Below are 16041 nucleotides of genomic sequence, written 5' to 3' on the forward strand. Positions count from 1 at the left end.
TAAAAGATCCAATAAAAGTCCATCCAATAAAAGATAAAATTGGAAAAAATGGGCGTGCAAAATACTTTTAAGGGTAGGACTAATCATCCGACATGGTTATAGGTCAATTTATGTTGTGATTTAGAATACATTACTTTTTTTTTAAACAAACTCTCTTGGAGCCCTATGAAAGCCAGATTTCCCCCCCCCAATCCATTTTTTTTCAGTTTTTTACCTTTTCCACTTATTTTAGCAGCATAGAGTGTGTGCTATTTGGGTTACTGAATAAAATGCACAAATCCTTACATTTATTGATGCAACATCATTGGCCCATTTTGTCCAATCATTGAGAAATGGATGTAGCTTAGCTAACTTTTCTAATGGGATGTCAGCCTCAGCACATATTGCTACAAAATCTTCAACAAAGTGTAGTTTCCAAGGTTTTTAGCTGCCATTTCGACATGTTTAGTAGTGTTTGTAAGGTCCCTATATCATAAGCAACCAGCGTATGGGGGGCACTTCCCGTGCGAGCTCCCTACACCATGACGCAGCAGTCTGGGCGCAGTGAGAGGGAACTATCGCTGTAGCTACATAGCCGAATATCCGTCGTCCAACATGAAACTAGCTTCACCACGGTACACCACGGACATGTCTGCATGGTCGTGTTGTGTTTTCTTCTTCACCCTTTTCCCTAAAACTAATTACCTGCTACTACTGCCACATTTCTCAGCCGACTCAAGGCGATTCGGATCACTGTCTGGATCCAGGAATTTTTCAAAGCCGAGGTTTGGTTTGGTTTCATTTTATTTGAACATGCATGCAATTTACAATGGAATACATCACATGATTCATTTCACAGTTCCACATGTCCAAAAGGAGTAGGAAGAAGCAAAGCTTCTTTAATCCTACCCCCCATCCGTTCCACATCTTGTGCAGTACATATTATTCACTTCCTGTATTCCATATGTACATATAATGTAACAATATGATGATGTAATTAGTAAGATTTTTTCACAATTAATATAGTAATCAGTATAACAATAAATAAATAATAATAATTAGAAATAAGCATAACAGAACAATAAGTATAATAATCAGTATAATACTAAATAAATAAAATGAATACAAGCATAATAAAGCAAGTTCAAGACTCTCCGGGCACTCTGGTTTCCTCCCACATTCCAAAAACATGCATGTTAGGTTAATTGGAGACTCTAAATTGTCCATAGGTATGAATGTGAGTGTGAATGCTTGTTTGTCTACATATGCCCTGTGATTGGCTGGCGACCGGCCCAGGGTGTACCCCGCCTCTCGCCCCAAGTCAGCTGGGATAGGCTCCAGCATACCCGTGACCCTAGTGAGGATAAGCAGCATGGAAAGTGGATGAATGGATGGAACATTGCGCAACTTGGGGGGGGCAATCACTTTTTGACATAGGGCCATGTAGGTTTGGATTTTTTTTACTCTCTTAATAATAAAAAGTTGAATTTAAAAACTGCATTTTGTGTTAAGTTGTGTTGTCATTGACTAATATTTAAGTTTTGATGATCTGAAACATTTAAGTGTGACAAACATGCAAAAAAAAAAAGAAATCAGGAAGGGGGAAAACACTTATTCACACCACTTTATATGATGCCACCGATGAGGCTTTCCAAAAGCTAAGGACAGAAACAGGGTGGACAGAGAAGACAGTTGTGATTTATTGTCTGAGTATCTATCAACAATACAGTGAAAATGAGAGGAAATGTGAATATTTACTTAACAAGTCGATTTCGGTGTGCGCCCCTACATTTTCTGCTTGTGCTCCTAAAATTTTAAGTTAGGGGCCAATGTGCTCCTAGAAAAAAAGTTAGCCTGGAGACCTGTGTCGGCAGAATGTTAAGGAATTTCCCTAATTTTCAAGGTACGATCTTTGCTTACCCGCGGGTGATAGGAGTCCTCGGTGGTTCGGTAGTGCGAATATGTTGAGGAAGAACAGCAGACAAGCCCGTCCTCCGTAGGATTCATCACGTCACCTTTTAGCTGCTTAGCTTGCTGTAAGCTAACAACAAACAGCAACCTTTAAAGTTTTTTGAATGTTGTATTTAGTTGGTGGTCTAAAGCGATTGGCGAATAAAGCATAATAAAGCATTTATTTAGTTAGATTTAGGGATAGTTTGAAGCAATTTATCATACTTCTGCTGGTGTCCCGCGTTGCTTTTAAACCTCGCGGGAAATGGGCATTTCCGCTTTCTTTTTTCGGAATGGGTTTGAATATCACTGCTGAAACTGATTAAAACAATAAAGTGACCTGTCGAGGAAGTATTTTACCCTCCCAAACAGTCTCCAGTGATCATTTAAGTCTCTTGAAAATAGACACCGCAAACATGTACAGTACTAATTGTACATTTTGAAATGGCCACATCGCCCTCATGTGGTTAAAATAAGTATTACAGTAACAGTGAAAGCACTGTTGTGTTGGCGCAATTAGGTTGGAGTATTTTTTTTTTTTAGACAAAATGTTAATAAATGTCCGTCTTGTTTGGGTGTCACATTTGACACAGTCAATTAGTTTATGATCTAATAATAGTAGTCAAAATATTACATTTCCTAAATATTAACTGACAACTCACTGTGAAGGCATGCATTCTACTGTATAAACAAGAAAACAAAAGGCTGATTTCCATGGCTTTTAATAATTTAAAACACATTCAAGTTAACAATAACAGCATCAATTTGTCAGCTAAACAGGTGGTTGCCTGTTTTACTTATATAGTCACTTTCACACTTTATAGATGAACCGACTGGATGACAGCAGCACCCAATGAGACCCACACTTCAGTCAAGTGTTGTGCAAAAGGCTCGTCTTTGCAGGGATGACAATTACAGGGTGGGGTTTAGAAATCAGGCCCGTCCTTCTTCAGCTTGGAGTAGTCCATGTTTATTGTGAAAAACTGCAAGCAAACACACACACAAGTACAGTAGGTGGCATTAACTTTGAGGAAAGATAAGAGAGAAGATAGAGCTTATCCTCCACAGGCCTGTGTGGTTTAAATTAAAGTGTTCTGTGGCAAAATATGTAGAAATGTTCATACTTTGTACTGCTGATTGGGCTCTATCTTGTTCCAAGGTTCAGGGTTGTTCTTCCGGTCCCAACTAGAGACAAAATCTAATTTATCACAAAAAAGGACACACATATTAAATCAAAGAACTTACCAGACGTCCGGATTCTTCAGGGCCAGTCGGCCAAGGTACATCAAGCTCATTGTCGCCCCGCCACCAATGAAGATGAATAGGGGGATCAGCTTTTTGGAAAGAAAATAGTAAAATAATATAAATGTACAGTGTTATTTCAATGCTACTTCCTCCACAAACTACTAAAACAATATTCCATACTTTATACTGCATATTTTCAGTTATAGCCATGGTCATATAGTCATTACAACCTCCACAATGGATACAAAGACAACAAACAAAGGCTTAACATTACAGATTGTGGGGTTTTACTATACCGTGTATGTTTTATCAGGTGTACCTAACAATACATGAGGTTACATACAAAATAGATCAGATTTATAATTCATAAATGGGATACTAGATGTGTAATGTATTTCTTCCAATGGTCACTTGAGGTACTTTTCTGTAAACATGGCTGCCCTTGTGCAAGCACAGGCCTATAGTGGCGATTACCTTGATGATAAACAGTACATATACAGGTATACGTGCAGCTGTATGCTACAAAAATGGCCGTGCAGCTATGGCTGTGAAATGTGCTTATTTTCCCTCAACAAGCGAAAAACGTCATCATAATAAGGATGCAAGGATAAATCCACACATCTGTATAGTCACCTGTCGTGGAATGTGGTATTGCTACTGCAGGCCTATATGACATATTGTCATATTTAATTGAAATATTCAAGCATCATCATTCAAATGTGAGTAAAATAGATGTGCGATTAAAAAATGAACGTTGTTAGAGGTGAATAAAGCACCAGTATAATTGATAAAAGCATTGTATGGATAGGAGCGCTCGTCCTCTAGCCGCTCCGGTTGGACACATTTCAATGTCACCGGGTCATTTTAGAAATCATATCCTAAGAATGAAAAAACACCGACGTTCAAACTTACAGCTGGGTGGTTCTTAAGCTGTTTGGCGACGGTCCCCAGCATAGACATGGTGTTCCCGCTGACTGGCTACGAAGATTTAAAAAAACAATGTGCCGGTGGTGGATTTCGCTCTTCTTCGTGAGCTGGTGTCAGAGCGCTTCTGCAGTTTCACACAGGCCGGACCCTGAAATATACACACCACCGCCTTCCTGTGTGGTTAGCCAATCAGCACACAGCGCGACCACAACAGCTGCTGACAGCTTTTAAAATCAAAAGTACTTTATTTATATTTGGTTTGTAAGCTTAGTTTGCCCTGTTGTGTGATGAAAAACGATGTAAGTGTGCCGTTACGACGCGTTCGTGCGTGTGACGTCACGTCTCTGTTGACCATATGTGGACGCCAACATGAATGGGCTTGGCTTTTCTTTCCCGGAAAAGCGTACATTTGGGGGATTAGTCATCAAATGTCAAAACTGTGACAGAGCTAATTGTTTGGGAAGTCATATTTGACGAAGAAAATAAACACTGATGTGAATGATAAGGACAAAAAGCTAAATGCTAACGTTCTACTGTCATCTCCTGTTTCCATCAAAGACCTTCATAGGCAGCCAATCAAATCTAACGTAATCACTACACTGATTCCAACCACTTGGGGGCCTATTGTATCGCCTGAGACCTAGTAAATACATTTTGGGGGCCTTGGATGAAAACAATATGGCACAATTCTTTTTTTTTTTTTGCGAGAAAATGTGGTGAGCGGAATAACACCTTTAATATATATATTTTTTTCCTGCATTTGATGCATGCCTTTGTGCCTTACAGAAATGCATTTCTGGGTCTGAAGAAAGATATTACAAGTTTTTTGGGCTTTTTTTGTCCTAAAAGCTGGGGTGATGTCATATTGAACCAGTAGATACAAAACATACTATAATAGCACTAACAATACAAACAAAAAGGTAAATGCAGGACGGAAAAAGGTATTGTGCTATATCATCACAACTGGAGCATCCATAAGGAGGATTCTATCCCAAAAGTAGCTGAGTGGAAATTTCAGTTGACTACTTATTGAAGTGTTATGCAATTGCTGCATTCATCACAATGAACACTTCACCACAGAAGGAGAGTACTGACATGTTTCACCATTTAATCATTCCTTCCTTATGTAAGTGGAATTGTATGATTTTAAAGTACAAAATGAATGAATGATGGCTACAGTCTGGTGCTCTGGAGAGTTTGCTGGGGTTATGAGATGGAATGCAAGCATACGCCACTGGGACTGTCATGGTTAATATTGTTATTAGTGGTAGTTATAGTAATGGTGTAGATGGTAATAAGACAGTAACATTGTTGTAATTTATTTTTGTGTAGTTTTGTGGGGTTTTTTGCATGTTACTGTTGATTTAATGCTATGAAAGGAAAAAATATCAGTCATTATTATGGTTATTATTGTTGTGATATCATTAATGTTTGTTTTTTAGTGGTGTATGCGTCTTCTCTTTTCGATTATTTTGTGTGGATTTTTATCTCTTCGGGTGTTGTGAAGCTGGAGTGGTGTGGCGCTGGGGTTGTTTCTTTTTTCTTTCCTTTGTTAAATAAATCTGATGTAAAAAAAAAAAAGTTTCACCATTTAATAAGTGAAAGGGCGCACACATAGTCAATGGTGTATTTATGTGGACAGAACAGTACCTGAGATCACAGAACACCCCACCCCCCCCAGCATCCACACATATATACAAAGCACTGAAATAGAGGAACATTTCAAATGATATGCAGAATACTAAAGCTAGAAAAAGTGTGACTACATAAATGTTACATCCATGTGCACATACACAAACTAATCTATGGAAGGAAGAAGCGTATAAAACCCTTTCCTGGAAGTGCATAAAAATCTATACCCGATACAAAGATTTCATGTAACGCCTGTCTTGATTATGTGGACATAAAACTAAAAAGTAACAGGTTTCTTTTTTCCTTTTTTTTTTTAGCTTATTTTGCAGGTTACTTGAAACTACACACAACTACGTTTTTTTACATTTACAAAAGTACAAAATGTGAATGTAAAAATAAAAATAAAAAAAAAATCCATCTGTGCAAACGTGTCTACCAGAAATAAAACTATACCAGCGGCAAAGAGAATGTAACAAATCTGCACCATCTAAACTGGTTAGGTCCGGGGTGTCCCAACTTTCCCCAGCGAGGGCCGCAAACTGAATAATCAAAAGGATTTGGGGGGCCATTTTGATGTGTTAAAATTTTGTTAACAGGCTAAAACCAACCCATGTAGCTAAAAAGTGATACTGTATATGTTGAAAGAAAGTGATATACTTGTTTTGTAGGTGACAAAGCATATTCCAATTAGTGGTGTTAATATTAACATTTCTACTTTTCCATGTCACATTTGCCTTTTTGCTTGGTTTTCTTGTTATTTTTAGAAAATACCACGGGCCAATAAAAAGCAAGTTGCGGGCCGCAAATAGGACACCCCTGGGTTAGGTAGTCAACTAGAACTATAAACACCATTTAGACAAACTTGTTTCCTCCATCAACATGAGCACGTTCACTTTTTTCACCCTCTAACGCACAAACTGTTTCAAGCAGGAAAGCTGTTCGGTATGGATGCTACCCACAGTTTCCCTTCAGTCTGACGTAGTCAAATAGTAAATGAAAAGAACCAAATTCATTTGTCAAGCTTTGTACACCAGCTGTGCGAGGTCAAAACAAACAGGAAGGTGAAACACATTTAAATAACCTTTGACTAAAATAAAAAAAAATAAAAAAAAAAAAAGTTGTCTGCATCCCATTTGCCACACTTTGTCTTAAGTAAATCTTTGGCTCACACAACATAAAAACACAACTTTGGATTGTTTACTTTCATTATGATTTTTTTTCATAAACATTTTAGATGGAAGCAGCTGTCCTAAATTAAAGCAACACTAACAAACCCCACAGAGTTAAGTATTAGAAGGAATCATTGTGTGGACATCCTTCACCAGAAGTGGCGGTGGTAAGAGGATCGACCGTGTTGCAGGCATGTGATCCCCCGTGGCTGGACACGGCCAGGCTACAGAACAGCAGGTCCATGGAGGGGAGGAGGGGGTTAAGGAGGCTGACGGGGCAGAAGGCGGAGCCCCCATGGGGGGTAAAGTTTACCTTGTTGGGGTCTGGGCAGGAGGAGACAACCACCACTGGCTTGGGCAGGTTGGAGGTACTAAAAAGAAGAACAAAAGGACTGCATAAAAATGGGTAAAAAAAACAAAAAACAAGACACAACACATTTTTTTTAAAGTTTAATTTCACATAGTTTGAGACAATGACAGCATTGTAATTAGTAGTGCCGCCAACTTGCAAAATCTTTTTGTTTGCAAGATTTGCACTGCATTGAGTAGACTGTCAAATTTGAGAGAAATTAACTGGGGAGAAAAAAAAAAATTACCAAATTTTTATTTTAGTTATTTTTCAAATATTTAAAACAGGCCAAATTTTGAGATACCTTTTTAAAAATACTGTATACATTACAGTCGTCCCTCGCTACATCACGGTTGAAACATCACTCCCTCGCTCTATCCAAGTTGTTCAAAAATTAATTCAGTGATCACTGTTTCGTGGTTGTCTATTAGCCCAAAAATATTGAAAGACAAGTTATGTAGTAATCTGGTCACTAGGCGTCAGTAATGTTAAACTAACTTTACATTACAGTACCTTAGCGTGCAGTGCAATATGACATAGTGGGGGGGAAAAAAAAAACAACGTATTCTTCCATTCCGCGTGGAAGTGGTATCTTGTCCTTCTTCCCCACTCAGCTTCAAAAACTTTAAGTCTAGAATAAAGAAATTCAAGGCCAACTAGTTAGCCCGGTAGATTGCTATTGTTAAAGCGGCGGCCGTCTCGTGTCACTTCAGAGATCCCGTAGCCTGCGCATAAGCGGTGCACAATGTGGTGTAAACAAAGCTGGCAGTATTGTCGGAGTGTACTGTATGTCTATGTATGATAGAGTAATGTTACAATGGCTGTCCTATGTATCGATCAAGTGGCCAACATCATAGTGAGGATGGATGATAGGCCGATGTCCAATGTTCCCTCTAAGCTGCTCGCCTACACAATCGCACACTGCTCCAGCGTTCAGCGCACAGCAAATTTATGCTGTGCACGAAATAAGATCCAACATGAACTGTAAATAAAACAATTTATTCTGCACCATTTTGCAATGCAACTCCACGAGTGACAGGCGACAAGCGGTAGCAACATATAACACAATGAAGAACACTGTCCAGCCAATGATAAAAAAATGTTTTCTTACGCAGCCATCAATGCATTAACAGCATGTTCCGTAGTATATGCCGCTGTTTTCCAGGTTAGCGTATAGCTAATGGTGCTGCGACGTTAAGAAAGCTGCAGGCTGCTTGCTAACCCATGTGTTATGGCGAGACAACCGGGCAGTGAGACATTTGCACACAAAGCCAAAGCGATTCTTTTAAGGTGGACTGGAAGAGGCGAATCTGGGTGACTTTTTTTTTTTTTTGAATGAGAAAGGGCTGCTCTGAAAAACGTGCTGCAAAGCTAAAATAGCAAGTGTGGGCTGAATGTCATGTGCGTCATTACGCAATTGCTTCCTCCTTTAGCAAATTTTTAAGACAGCGCTTCTGCGACGTCATGTGCTGTTGTAGTTATCGTACTTATTTTTTAAGTGTATTTTTGATATGTACAAATGTGCCTGGGCAATAAACTGAAAATTTACAGAATTTACCACAATAACTGACATGATTTTGCCCATGTCAGTAAATTCGGTGTTAATAATTAAATAAGTCTTTTTCGTCTCTTTTGACTGTGTGTGCTGGTATGCTATGTTCATTCCCCTTTAAGACGAAGTACAGCATGTGCAGTCACGTGACTCCACCCATCCAGCCTGAACAAGAAGGGAAACAGACGATGAGGGAACGGCTGATGGTTCAAATAAAGAAGTGGCTGTACAGTGCCAGCATTTCACTCGCATATGCGCCTAGAAATAGACTAGTAAAAAAAAAAAAAAAAAAAATTGAAAAAGGGAGCATACGTGCAACTACGTTTTTCAACCCTTTCATTCGCATTTTGCTCCTGAAATAAGTCCATACAAAGTGAATCAAACTAGAGCAACATTTTGTCTGTCACTGTATAAATCTACAAGTCTCCAACAACTTTTTTTGGTTCACATCGGCAACTTGCGTTGACATCTCAGCCGTACAAGCTGCACTCGCTGACATACTGTCGCTAACTAGCTATGTTAACAGTTGGATACTGGAGCGCTGCGGGAAAGATGACTTTTCTCTGTGAAACTAATAACACAAATACTTCACCCCCAAAATTGAATCCCATTTTCAACAATTCCTGATTCCAATTTCATGCAAATCGATTCAGAACTTTTCAAGTTATTTTGAACACAAAACAAACAAACAGATAAACGGCGAAAGAAAAAACATAACCTCCGTGCTGCGCTTGTGCTTTTCGGAGGTAAAAATGTTGAACATGAATTAACGCTGACCTAGTTTACTTCAAAAAGGTCCGTATTTTGCGTGACCAAAACATACCATTTGTGGCGATCATACAAACATGTTGGAAACAGCAATCTTGTTTCACGAGACTGGTTAACACTCCCAAAAAACAACTGAAGCCTCATTTGGAGCTATGAAATTCTGGATTAAGAAAAAGACAGGGAGGGTTGTCAAAGAATCAATGATGCGAAACTTGTACATGAAGACGAGAAATATGGGACCGAGGTAATCGCCACTCTCGCCAATATTAAAACAGGGGGCAACTACAATGGTAAGACTGATTTTTATAAACATGGTGCAAAGTAATACATGATTTGTGAAAAAAATGTAGGGACTGGTGAAAATGGGACAGTTGTAGAAGTGATTATTTGAAAATGCTCCATTTGAAAAACACTTGCATTTAGAGAAAATACTTAAAGTATTGCATATTGATTGCTTCTTTTCTTATTAAATCATTGTTGATATTTATTATGCGAAACCATTAACATGATCAGTGTCTCCACACAGATGAATATCATTCATTATTAATAACATAGAGTTAAAGGTAAATTGAGCAAATTGGATATTTCAGAAGTGTGTATCAAACTGGTAGCCCTTCACATTAATCAGTACCCAAGAAGTAGCTCTCCGTTTTAAAAAGGTTGGTGACCCCTGAACTAGGCGATGCCGACAAGATTCACATCATTAATTGGATGAGATAGTTCTACGGCTTGTTTTGTCTGAGGTTGACAATAAAAAAAAAAAAAGCTACATTGTGAAATACGGCTTACTGTCCTTTTGAACCCACTCCTATGCAATACACCAAAGAATGGAAGTTGGACTACCTCAAGTTCTCAGGTTTTATATGGGTGTGATCCTACAAGTACGCACGTCTAAAGGCACTCAGAGATCCAAGGAATGCTCAGGTCGTTTGTATGTATGCTCAAACGCTTGAAAAATTGGGAGGGACCATTGCCGTCCATCTTTTTTCTTAATGCCATGCGATCGACCCACATTACATTGGAGATCCTACAACAACAACAAGGAACTTTCCCAATGCTAACTGTCTACTATGTCAGGTGATACAACTATAAAAAGGTGACTATAGGGGTGTTATGTAATGTCTAGCGCAGGGGTCACCAACCCGTCGATCGCGATCCACTAGTCAAACTTTAGGACTTTGGTACCAGCGCACGTACACCAGCTTGCCTTGCAAAAACAAGCATTCAGCAACAAGCGAAAGAGAAAGAGAGAAAGTGACAGAGCGCAGCAATGTGCCAGAGCACATGACAGTAGTTATTACACGTTAATATGTCTGAAAATCTGCCTTTGCTACCTCGAAATTAAGGCACAAATATAACTCCAAAGACATGCGCCTCCAAAAAAAAAATGTTTGAGCTGTGGCTCGTTAGGACTGCCTGTTATGACGCATTGAACAAGCCGAGTTGTACACACACACACACACACACACACACACACGGGAACACTAAAATAACACATCCTAGATCTGAATTAATTAAATATTCTTATGAAATACTTTTGTCTTTACATCGTTGAATGTGCTGCCAACAAAATCACACAAAAATGATCAATGAACATCACATTTATTAACCCATGGAGGTCTGGATTTGGAAGTGGAAGTGGAAAAACACACCACCTGTTGTCTATTCCATTTGCTCAACAGATTGTGAAAATGATTGTCAATCTGTGTTGCTTCCTAAGTGGACAGTTTGAAAAATGGCGCAGCACTTTTGACTGAGTGTGAATTGAGTGTTCCCTTTTTTTTGTGTGTGTATACACACACACACACACACACACACACACACACACACACAATTTCATAGTATTGGTAGCAAGTTAATCAGGGCACATTGATGGCTATTATACAGTATAATAGTTGTATGTAAATTGTGTTGAAACAGTTAGCAGGATAAATTGTCGAAACGATGTGTGCATTTTCATCCAAGCAAATAGGGGGCAACATTTTCAGTCCGATGTAGTAAATTGAAAAAGAAACAGCAGGGCACTTATAGCCAGTAATAAGATTGATAAGGCACATAAGAATGAATGCAGACATGTCTACTCATGCTCTACTGCATATGATGAGGACGTACCTGGTCTCCTCCCAGACTCTGATTTTTTCACAGCCCTCAGGAGGCTCTCTCTGGAAGCAGCAGCTCTTGTTGGGTCCAGGCGAGGAGGAGATAAGCAGAGGCAGCGAGAGGTCGGCCTCACTCAGGCATGGAACCGGAGACAGGAGACCCAAGCCTTTTGTAAAAAAATAAAAATAAGAAATGACAAGATGCAGCAACACAGTTTCATTTCATCTAAGGTGGTAGCCGGTTTTGGACCAAACCTTGATGCACGTCCACAGGAGCGTCTTCAGATGTGGAGCATGGTGAGGATGAAGCGGAAGACAGTGAATGAGGCGTCACGGAGGCCGGGTCGCTCTGAGATCCGCTGCTGCAGCTCTGAGGTGGTACAGGAGCACGGTGTCCATCTGGAACCTCCAGAAACTGGAAAGACAGAACGTAATAGAATTGAGGCACCTATTTGGGGATGTCGGACCAAACAAAAAGCGTGTGGCATTACCTGGTGCTGCTGATGTGCCGGCTGACAGACAAACATGCCCTCCAGCTCCTGGTTGAGGCCTTCCACGCTGCGGCGCAGGCGAGGGACCAGCGTAGACAGGGGAGTCAATGGGATGGGAATGGGCTGAGTCTGATGACACAAACAAGTGAAGTTACTCCTGACAGGAATCTTCCAACAGACGCCATGTAGGCCCTCTAATGACATGACAGGAATTTCATGAAAAGGGATTCAGCGTTTGTTGTGTTGAAAATGGAACAAAACCATGCAACAGCTGTGCTAAAAAGCAGAAGCAGTGTGACTGTTGTGTCTTTCCTGTTGCTTCAGCGTTTGAGTGCTTTCATTTCCTGTCCTCAGCGGCATCATTTAACCACTGTGATGGCAACAAACACGACCACACACAGTTCATACAAGAAGTCTGTTTCTTTTTTTATTCATATGCCCCTCCCTAGCTACAGTCCACAGCTAATGGCTAACCTTAGCGTTTGTGTTTATCATGGTTTATTTCTTGCCATGTATCCTCAAATGTTTTCAATGACAAACCTGTTCAAATCTCAACAAGGGACCAGCAGCGTTCACCCACATCATATCAGAGACTAGAAATCGTATCCATTCGGTGTGTCACTTAAAATGTGACAAGATTTCTCGTTTGGAGAAACGCTATCGCATGAGAACAGGGCAACCAGAAGCCAATCAGACTAAACTATATGGCATTGCTACTATGAATGATAATAAAACCTAATATGGATGTGGCAGTGTGCAAGACATTATTGGAAGCGCACATCAAGTACTTTAAATCCTGCAATCCAACCTATCTTGGTGTTCCCAACGTCAGCATCAGGGAGTGACGTGTGGATGTTATTTTGCATCGAAGTTGCCGCGTGTATTAATATCAAAGCAGATACTGTAGTAATTCTACACTTGATCAAAGTTACATTTGTCACATCAAAACACGTAAATATTCGGACTTGTCTGCACATTTATTTACCTTTTCCATTAATCACCATCAACATGTATAATAATAATGGCAGGAGTGGGTCTGGTCGTAGCAGGTGTCAGACTATACTAGACTTTATACTCTGGTTCTGCTCACCTTCAGAGCGGCATCGGGGCATAATGTGGAAACCATAACTCCGCTTCATAACATACCTCATACATAGAGGAGATCCGTGTTGACAATTTAGCGAAAGAATCATTCTTTCCCACTCAGGGCGATGTAGGTTTTTTTTCTCCCACAGTAACAAAAAGTTTCATTTAAAAACTGCATTTTGTCTTCAGTTGTGTTGTTATTGACTAATATTTTAATTAGTTTGATGATCTGAAACATTTAAGTGTGACAAACATGCAAAAAAACAAATCAGGAAGGGGGCAAACACTTTTTCACACCACTGTATGTGTACTGTATGTATGGCAGAGTGAAGAAGCACCTGAGTGGTTCCTAGGCTACATGTCCCCAGAGCGAAGCCACGCTGGCGGTCTTTGTCGTGTCCCCCCGAGATGGCAGGCTTGCCGCGCTGCGGCAGCGGTTTTAGTTTGGCGATCTGCAACAACAAAGCAAGAAGGTTACCTTCAGGTCATTCAGTTTGCAACTCTTACACATATCTACCATTTCCACACAGTAATTTATGACTTGGAATAGGTTTTATAAAAATGTGTTGGGTAACAAAAAAACAGCCACTGACTTCCTGGAGCTGCTCAGCACTGCCCCATGATGCTGAGCGTTTGTGGTGGTTGGTGGTGCTGCTGGTGGTGGTGGTGGTGGTGCTGCCGTTGACATCGTTGCCATCCCTCCTGCTCTGTGTTTTGTCTGACCAGGAGTTTGGGGTCTAGGGATTAGTAACATTTAATTTCTTTAGGTACACTTGCACAAAATCAGTCTTTCTAACATGAAATGGAGGAAAATGTTAGAACCTCGGGGCGTAGCAGATCATACAAGCTTAGGGGAAACTAAAGCAGTGCAGCAAATCAAAAAGGAAGTTTGCATGCAGAAAAGGATGGGTGCAGCTGACTGTTCTCACTCATGTTCAAGGCTGTGGTTCTAACAACTAAATAGCTATGCGGGCCACAAAATGTGAAAGATTTGCCCTTGAGACACTACACCACCAGTTGGGTTTGCAAAAAAACATTGACCTGAGTGGATTTGTCCTTGCGACACAAGTCGCCTTCTCGTTCTTTAGGCCAGTGGCCCTGCAGGTAGGGCCCGATGATGGCGTCCAGAGACATGGTTCTCCTCATGCCGGGGCTCAGCTGCTGCGGTTTGCTCTTCCCGGCTGGCATTGTGGTACAACTCATGTTAAGATTCACACCAACGTTACATTGTGGGCTATCGTTATTATTATAAATTATAGCAGTTATGATTATATATTATTATAGTTATGATTGTAAAATACACATAAGACTGTGTAGAGAACACAGCAGTTAAATTTGTCCAACATTATCGAGCTTTGTGTGTGGGGATTGCTGTTACAGTATGTTGTGATGCATTAAGCAGGGCAGCAGGGGCCACATCTTCAGAAAGTGAAGAACCGTAGCCTGAACATCTCCATTCAATATTATACAACTTATTTCATATAATGTCCATGCAAGGACCTACTGCAAAAAATTGTCGTCAAAGGTCTTTTTATGACAGGAATGTTCTGCTGGTTTTGAGGAATTACTTAAAATTGTTTGTCAAAGAGCCTTTTTATGAGAGGACAATTCTGCTGTTTTTAAGGACATACTTAAAAAATTCTAGTCAAAGACCTTCTTTATGACAGGAGCATGGGCTCTGCTATTTTTTAAATCTATTAGCTACAAAAATGTTGGTCATTCCCAAGTTTTGACTTGAGCTCACAGACTGTTGTGCTGTCATTTATGGTCTAGATTTGGCCAGCGTGCTGTCAGTTGCCCTGGTTTAGGGCCTCAATTTAATTTACAAAGAAAATCCCTTGATATATTGTTATTTCTGTAATTCATCAATTATTAAATTGGACTGCATATACATGTAATGGTGAAAGAGAGATTAACTACTAAATATGTAATAAAAGCTGATAAACAGGTAACAAATTGTGCAGTTCACGTACAAGCTTGTATTTATTTTGACGTAGTGACAGGTGTGAGGCTCATACCTGACTTCCCAGCCCTGCCTTTGGCTCGGTGCTTGCTGGCCAGCTGATAGGGGATGGTCGCCTTGAGGGGCTGCGGGCCCACAACAGCTCCACTCCGGCCTGACATGCCTGCAGGGTCTGTGTTGGACCGGCTATGGATGATGGTGGTGCAGGAAGGTGATAGAGGGAGGGGGGGCACTCTGCAAGCAATACAATTCTTCCTTCAACCTTAAAAAAAATCGATGCAAATAAATGCAAGCCCGAGTCACCAAACAGACATTTCCACGAGTGGGTAGAAGCCGTCGTGGATGTTGAGATGTTATTTTTGTCTCGTCATGAGGTTTCCACTTTTCTTGTCGTCTTCTGTGGCGAAGTTAGCAGCCTAGCAAGCAAACTTTCTTTGTGAGGTGAGGAGATGTTCCCAGCCTGCAACTACTACTGCTGCCGCTGTTGGCCAACAAGGAAGTAGCTCAACCTTCTTACAAAAGCAGCGTCAATTCCAGCGTATTGTAATTTCAAATGTAAAAGAAAATGTTTTGTTCTAGTTGTGGTAGCCTACAAAAAGTTGCGAAGTGTTTTTTCCTGACTCCAAACGCCACAGCCACGCTGGTGTGGGTTTAATAATTGTCGGGGCGGGACTTGGTGGGCACCCATACTTCCCATTGGTTTTTAGAATTTGAAGGTGCCTTCCTATTGGGTCTTTTTCCACAAATCAATCAAACCACACACGATGAAGTTTGTTCTCTACGCCCACTTTTTTATATCTTGTTTATACTTTTAACATGGCAATAACTTAA

At 40.3% G+C, this 16041-nt stretch overlaps 2 protein-coding genes across 3 annotated transcripts; both read right to left on the reverse strand.

Annotated features, from left to right (window-relative positions):
- Positions 1-2635: 2635 nt before the first annotated feature.
- LOC129177761 (cytochrome c oxidase subunit NDUFA4-like) lies at positions 2636-4303 on the reverse strand. The gene is made up of 4 exons (XM_054769211.1): positions 4087-4303; positions 3175-3263; positions 3054-3114; positions 2636-2912 (listed from the first exon to the last, which is right to left on the reverse strand). Exons 1-4 carry the CDS (start codon positions 4132-4134, stop codon positions 2856-2858), a joined length of 255 nt encoding a protein of 84 aa, XP_054625186.1. The 5' UTR covers positions 4135-4303; the 3' UTR covers positions 2636-2855.
- Positions 4304-5258: 955 nt separating this feature from the next.
- On the reverse strand, positions 5259-15848 carry LOC129177760 (protein FAM117A-like). Of its 2 annotated transcripts, none has more exons than XM_054769209.1 (9): positions 15523-15848; positions 15266-15444; positions 14289-14428; positions 13841-13984; positions 13586-13699; positions 12162-12290; positions 11926-12085; positions 11684-11837; positions 5259-7273 (listed from the first exon to the last, which is right to left on the reverse strand). In XM_054769209.1, the coding sequence occupies exons 2-9, from the start codon at positions 15369-15371 to the stop codon at positions 7024-7026; spliced, it is 1197 nt and encodes a 398-aa protein (XP_054625184.1). In that variant the 5' UTR covers positions 15372-15444; positions 15523-15848; the 3' UTR covers positions 5259-7023. The 2 variants fall into 2 exon arrangements, with proteins under 2 accessions (XP_054625184.1, XP_054625185.1); XM_054769210.1 differs by having other exon boundaries at positions 5259-7126; positions 7216-7273; positions 15266-15848.
- Between the last annotated feature and the right edge of the window lie 193 nt (positions 15849-16041).

The sequence above is a fragment of the Dunckerocampus dactyliophorus genome, chromosome 2 (genome assembly GCF_027744805.1).
Source record: "Dunckerocampus dactyliophorus isolate RoL2022-P2 chromosome 2, RoL_Ddac_1.1, whole genome shotgun sequence".
Classification (NCBI taxonomy): domain Eukaryota; kingdom Metazoa; phylum Chordata; class Actinopteri; order Syngnathiformes; family Syngnathidae; genus Dunckerocampus; species Dunckerocampus dactyliophorus.